Below are 6031 nucleotides of genomic sequence, written 5' to 3'. Positions count from 1 at the left end.
ATTCAATTGTAAAATGCAAAGACATTGCTCCTGCAAAGATAACGGTATATAATGTGTATTCTAACAGGCTGAGCTGCTGTCTGGGAGTCTACCCAGTCTGCCTGTGAATAGGATTGTAATGATGTATACATAATGCATGAGCTACAAGGACGTGTGTAGAAAGTATAAAATGGCTACAAATCCTTAGTTGAATAAATGTCCACAAACCCATTTTTCATGTGCTTGTAAGGGTTTGATTCTGTGTATTAAATAATATAAACCTCTTCACTGTTATTGTTGTATTTTGTGAAAGAACACAGGCTGGTAAAATACATTCACAGACTGGGATCATATCAAATGCCAACATTTGATATGATCCCCATGCCTTAGATCAGCATGTGACTGCACAGTACGGCAGAAGATCTCAAATCCTACATCTGCACCAGCATTCCCATAGATACTAGCTAAAGGCGAACACTTCTGACTTTACATGGTACAGCCCATAGGTTGTGTCCATCCTCAAGGCTATATCTACTTTGTCGAGACTCAGAAAGTAAATATAATTATATTTCCATATGATTTCTAAATATTTCCATCCCATTCACTTTACTTGAGTGATGGAATGCCTTGCATATGTGGCCAGAGGAGTGAATGAGACTGAAGAGTGTGCTTCCAGATGTTTTCAAATGCAGACTGTTTTCAAACGGTAATATGATTATGCTAAGTCAGCCAGAATATTAACAAAAGAAGTCCCATCTCACATTCTTAGGGTTAAAGCAGTTTGCATTACCATAACTATTGTTGTGCAGAGGAGAGGTGACAAAGCAAGTGCTTTCTGTTCAGATGGCTCTGAACTGGCCTGAAATTCCCTTTGTGTGTAAAAAGTGGTTTTCCTTCCCTTGCAGTCTCTCTCTCTCTCTCTCTCTCTCTCTCTCTCTCTCTCTCTCTCTCTCTCTCTCTCTCTCTCTCTCTCTCTCTCTCTCTCTCTCTCTCTCTCTCTCTCTCTCTCTCTCTCTCTCTCTCTCTCTCACACACACACACACACACACACACACACTTCCACAACTATTTTGTGATTTGTAATAATATTCCTAATAATATTCCTCATTGTCTATGTATCTCTATTTTGTTCAATTTCAATGTTTCACAAAGTTCTATTTTTTGAGCTATTACCAACCATTTGACCAACTGTGGTACCGCAAAATTATCCAGAGGAAATGTTATCCTAATTCTCTGAGTGAGACTACTCTGTTATGTCATAAAGTTGTTCTTTAGTGGTTTCCAAAATAGCAAAATATCGAATAAGAATGGGTAGTTGTGTATTCATTTTTATTTGTGTGTGTGTGCGTGTGTGTGTGTGTGTGTGTGTGTGCATGCGTGTATATGACATTGTTTTCACCTGATAATATGTGGGAAATTGTGTGCTGAGAACTGTTTGAGTTCTGTAGTGAAGAACAAAAAAAAAGTGTCAATGAATGCCCATTCCATTGACAATAACTTAAGCAAAGTATCCTGGCCTATTGTTTCGCGCAACAACAAAGACCAAGGGTTTGTCCAAGAGCTCGCACTCTATCCCCTCCCTCAAGCTCTACGTGTGGCCAATCAACTGTTCCTGTGCAAATACTCGCAACGCCATACCGCACTGTGTACCTTCCAAGCTTAAGTGACGTCACCCACACACATCCCCCAGTAGAGTGCAGTCTGTTCGCCGTGAGCCCAGACAGAGATACGAGAAGAGCCGAGTGGTTCGCCGGGAGGGGCACCGGCGTTCCAGCGAGCATAATACACTTTCCGTCCGTCCCGTAGCAAATACGGGCTCGGACAGCTCTGTGTTGGCTGGCTTGCACTAATTATAGGTTGTCAAGGGAAGCACCGTTTCTGCACCGCTGGCTTGAAACCTGTCCACCCCTTCTCTCACTCGCCAATCCGTGTTGTGCTCCTGCTGCCTTCTTTTGTCTGCTCCTCTCGATCCGCGGGACTGCAAGATACCGAAGATGCCCAGTTCGCTTTTCGCAGATATGGACAGAAATGGGGGCAGTCAGGTGGACGCACTGGGGGACCAAACCGTCCTCCAGATAGCACTGGACCAGCTGCTCGGGTTGGACAACGATGACAGCTCTGTTTACGACAACGAGCCGAGGAAGAAGAGCGTTAACATGACCGAATGTGTCCCGGTTCCCAGCTCGGAGCACGTAGCCGAAATCGTCGGCAGGCAAGGTGCGTAGCAAGCTGCTGTTGTTGTTATTTAGTTTATTCCAGGGCAGTGGATCAATCAGAATTGTTCTCCAGCTATGTGGCACACAGCTGTGGTCGAGGATTGTAGCCTATAGTTTATTGGCTGGCGATACTGAGGAATCACGTATTCTTTATCTCGCTATACTACTACTATTTGACATTTAAAAAGGAGAGTGGAGAAATATTTGCATTATTGCAGAAATGACTAACAATTAGAATTTGACAGGGTGGGTGTTAGCTAGCTAAAATAGCAACGCGGCTGCCCACCACGTTGTTATATTTTATCTTTTGTCCCACTTTCTTTGCACTCGGCCACGGGGACGGTTTAGGGTAATGATTTCTCGGTGGGCTACTATTAGAATGAAGCTACTCAAGCGTCAAACTGTGGGACACATGTCAATATTTACAATTTCAGGATTCATCGTGCAGCATGCAGCTTAGGCATTAAACAAAAGTTGTGATGTTCAGGATATGATATCGAATTCTACCTGCATTGTGCATGCAACTCTTTAAGTCACTGCTTTCTTTCTTTTTTTTGAAAGCTGTGGTTGAATCGAAGGGCTGTTGTGTCAGGATAGAGAAGCATGTGGTACTAATTTATCCAGTGCAGATCGTGCAAATCGGCGTGCATGGATATCTGAACACCAGAGCACATCTGTTTATACCATAATTTCTAGGGCGAGGTTTATTTTCCATGCGAGCACATAACATCGTGGTTTATTTATCTACGTCTTTTTTAAACATAGGCTGTAAAATCAAAGCCTTGCGAGCAAAGACCAACACCTATATCAAGACTCCTGTGCGGGGGGAGGAGCCTGTGTTCGTGGTGACGGGCAGAAGGGAGGACGTAGCCATGGCGAGGAGGGAGATCATCTCGGCCGCAGAGCATTTCTCCATGATCCGAGCCTCCAGGAACAAGAACGCCAGCCTGAACGGCGGGGGCGGGGCTTCAATCCCTGGGCCCCCCAACCTGCCTGGGCAGACCACCATCCAGGTGCGGGTCCCCTACAGGGTGGTGGGGCTGGTGGTGGGGCCCAAGGGGGCGACCATCAAGCGCATCCAGCAGCAGACGCACACCTACATCGTCACGCCCAGCCGCGAAAAGGAGCCCGTGTTTGAGGTGACGGGCATGCCCGAGAACGTGGACCGCGCCCGGGAGGAGATCGAGGCCCACATCGCCATGCGGACGGGCGGCTTCGTGGAGCTCACCGACGACAACGACTTCCATGCCAACGGCACGGACGTGGGCTTCGACCTGCACGGCCACCCAACTCTGTGGAGCAAGTCCGTCCCTGGAACCACGCCCGCCGGCAGCCGCAAGCCCTTCTCCAACTACCGCAACGACAGCTCCAGCTCCCTGGGCAGCGCCTCCACCGACTCCTACTTCGGCAACAACGGAGGCTCCCGGTTGGCTGACTACAGCCCCCCCAGCCCCACCCTGAGCTACACGGCCTCCAGCAATGGCAACAACAACAATAACAACAACAACGCCAACGCTAACGGCAACATGAATGGCAACGCCGACAAGTTTGGCTCCATTTCCCCAGGTTGCACTGATCTGACTTTCAAAACTTCGCCAGGATTCAAACACGCCCCAGCCACGCCCGCCGCTCCCAGTCTGGTGTGGTCCCAGTATGAGCACCCCGCCCCTCCCAGTGCTGCCCCGCCCACAATGTTTCCAGCTGACCCTCCTGCTAACGCCAGCGGGGGCGTAGGGAAGCAGAGGGCCCCTTCCAGACTGTCCCCGCCCCTGCAGCACCACCACGCCAACGGGCTCTCCCAGCACCCGCTGGCCCGCAGGGTGTGCAGTGACCCAGGAGGGGGCGCCCTCACCTTCTCCACCTTCTCTAACTGTGGGCTGCCCAACGGGGTGGACGAGCCCTCCGTGTGCGGGCCGCACCTCCCCGAAATCCCCTCGGACTCCGCTTCATCGGATTCCTCGACGTCTTCGTCGTCCTCTTCCTCTTCCGTGGGTACGGGCCGGAAGGGCAGCCGGGACTGCTCGCTGTGCTTCGAGAGCGAGGTGATCGCCGCACTGGTGCCCTGCGGGCACAACCTGTTCTGTATGGAGTGTGCCAACCGCATCTGCCAGCGGAACAATCCAGAATGTCCCGTCTGCCACACTGCTGTCACTCAAGCCATACGCATCTTCTCATAGGACGTGCCCAACCGGGACACACCTCAGAGCGAACCAGAACTGTAGTGCGTTTTCAAGACAAAACGACACACGTGTACATGAACATGTGTGTGGATGTAGACATAAGTATAGGTGTCTGTGTTGACGTAGAGACATGTATGTGTAGAAACAGGGAAGTTTTTGTGTATTAAAAAAAACAGCGTGCGTGTGAGTGCGTGCATGTGTGCGTGTGTAGACGTACAGACACGTGTGTGTGATGTGGGTGTGTGAAGTCTGCGTGCTGGTGTGCATGCATGTGTGCGCACAGGGCCGCAGCATCCCAAAGAGGAGCAGTGGTCAGGGCTCTGCCGTTTGTCATGTACTGTAACTTGGGAACATTTACAACATCTAATGCATGCTTTAAATATTAGAGTATAATTGGAACATTTGCAGTAATGTTGCTGTTTGTGAAGTTATGAAATGGAGGAAGACACTTGCTGGGGTTCTTATTTCATGGCAGTGAAGACAGTCTGAAATAGGCCTTCAGGTTTGACTGCTGGAATGTACTGGAGGCACAAGTAATGGCTATAGCTATGCGGAAGATATATAGAACAATATTGAATCTGCAGTGAGTAAGAGTCATGGCATATCTTGTGTATATAAATGCGTGTATACATAGATCCAAAATTTCACAAGTTTAAAATGTAAATATTAATTGCATTAATACAGATCAAAGTATTTTATTCTTTGACATGAGAGACTATATTTCGTATTGCAAAGATGTTTACAAGTATTGTTATTTTAAGTTCAGTGAACTTTTTTGTAGCTGGGTAAAACCTTTTATCTTTCCTTTTCAGTATGGCCTTAAGGCAGTGAACACTGTATAATTTTAATATCATAAACTCTTGGGCAGAAATACAAACCACAAAATGTATTTCAATTAACAGTATTCTGTTGGGATGGGTTTTTAAGTTCAGCAAAAATGTCTTTTGAAATTGCTTCACCCAGCATATTTTTTATTCAGTAATATAAAGCATATTTTATTCTATATTATTACAAAACCTGAAATGTATAAAACTTAGTAATTCCAATGAAAAGGAGCCTTTTATGCTTTATAAAATTTGTATAAATTAGATTCAAGTGGGAATTACAGGATTCTGTTGCACCACTATAGTTTTAGGATTCCTATTTTAATACATTTGTTTACCACTTGTTTATGTATATGTAGGTGAAGTTAATTGAGTGTCAGTGTACTTTATTGAACAAAGTTTAAAATCAAAATATATTTTATTTTATGAAAAAGGGCCTTTAATCTCATGGTCAAATACTAATATTATATTTGCTGAAACAAGATTTGAAAATGTATTAAGAGTTTTATTTTTCTGACATTTGAAGTTCATAAGGTAAAACTTAAGTAAAGGTGCTACTTCATGTTTTTTTTAGCATTTCTATATAAATACAATAAAATGGTACATGAAATTAGTGTGTGTTTTGGTTCCTTCTCACTTTTCTCTGTGTGCCTGGCTTGGTGCAGTCCTGAATGTTTCCTCAGTGTTTTAGTTACATCTGTTTTCAATACAAGGCAATTTCCCACTGGTCACTGTGCTTCCTTGTATTGATGGGGGGGAGTTAAAGCACAAAGGCCAGTTATTCATGCTTGCAAATATAATCACATTGAGACCGTTTCAGCTTCTTTAATAA

General features: G+C 45.7%; 1 protein-coding gene across 1 annotated transcript; it reads left to right on the top strand.

Moving 5' to 3' along the window:
* The first annotated feature begins 1706 nt into the window (after positions 1 to 1706).
* On the top strand, positions 1707 to 5809 carry LOC133111710 (RNA-binding protein MEX3B-like). The gene is made up of 2 exons (XM_061222258.1): positions 1707 to 2196; positions 2961 to 5809. The coding sequence occupies exons 1-2, from the start codon at positions 1974 to 1976 to the stop codon at positions 4370 to 4372; spliced, it is 1635 nt and encodes a 544-aa protein (XP_061078242.1). The 5' UTR covers positions 1707 to 1973; the 3' UTR covers positions 4373 to 5809.
* Positions 5810 to 6031: the final 222 nt, after the last annotated feature.

This window comes from Conger conger, chromosome 15 (genome assembly GCF_963514075.1).
Source record: "Conger conger chromosome 15, fConCon1.1, whole genome shotgun sequence".
Lineage (NCBI taxonomy): Eukaryota > Metazoa > Chordata > Actinopteri > Anguilliformes > Congridae > Conger > Conger conger.
The sequence above is the reverse complement of the archived record's forward strand: the minus strand, read 5'-3'. Positions and strand labels throughout refer to the sequence as shown.

Excerpts from the sequence above, each read along its gene's own strand:
- LOC133111710 (XM_061222258.1), top strand. The coding sequence starts at position 1,974 with ATGCCCAGTTCGCTTTTCGCAGATATGGACAGAAATGGGGGCAGTCAG. Across the intron at positions 2,197-2,960 it reads CGAAATCGTCGGCAGGCAAG|GCTGTAAAATCAAAGCCTTG; the intron begins GTGCGTAGCAAG and ends TTTTAAACATAG.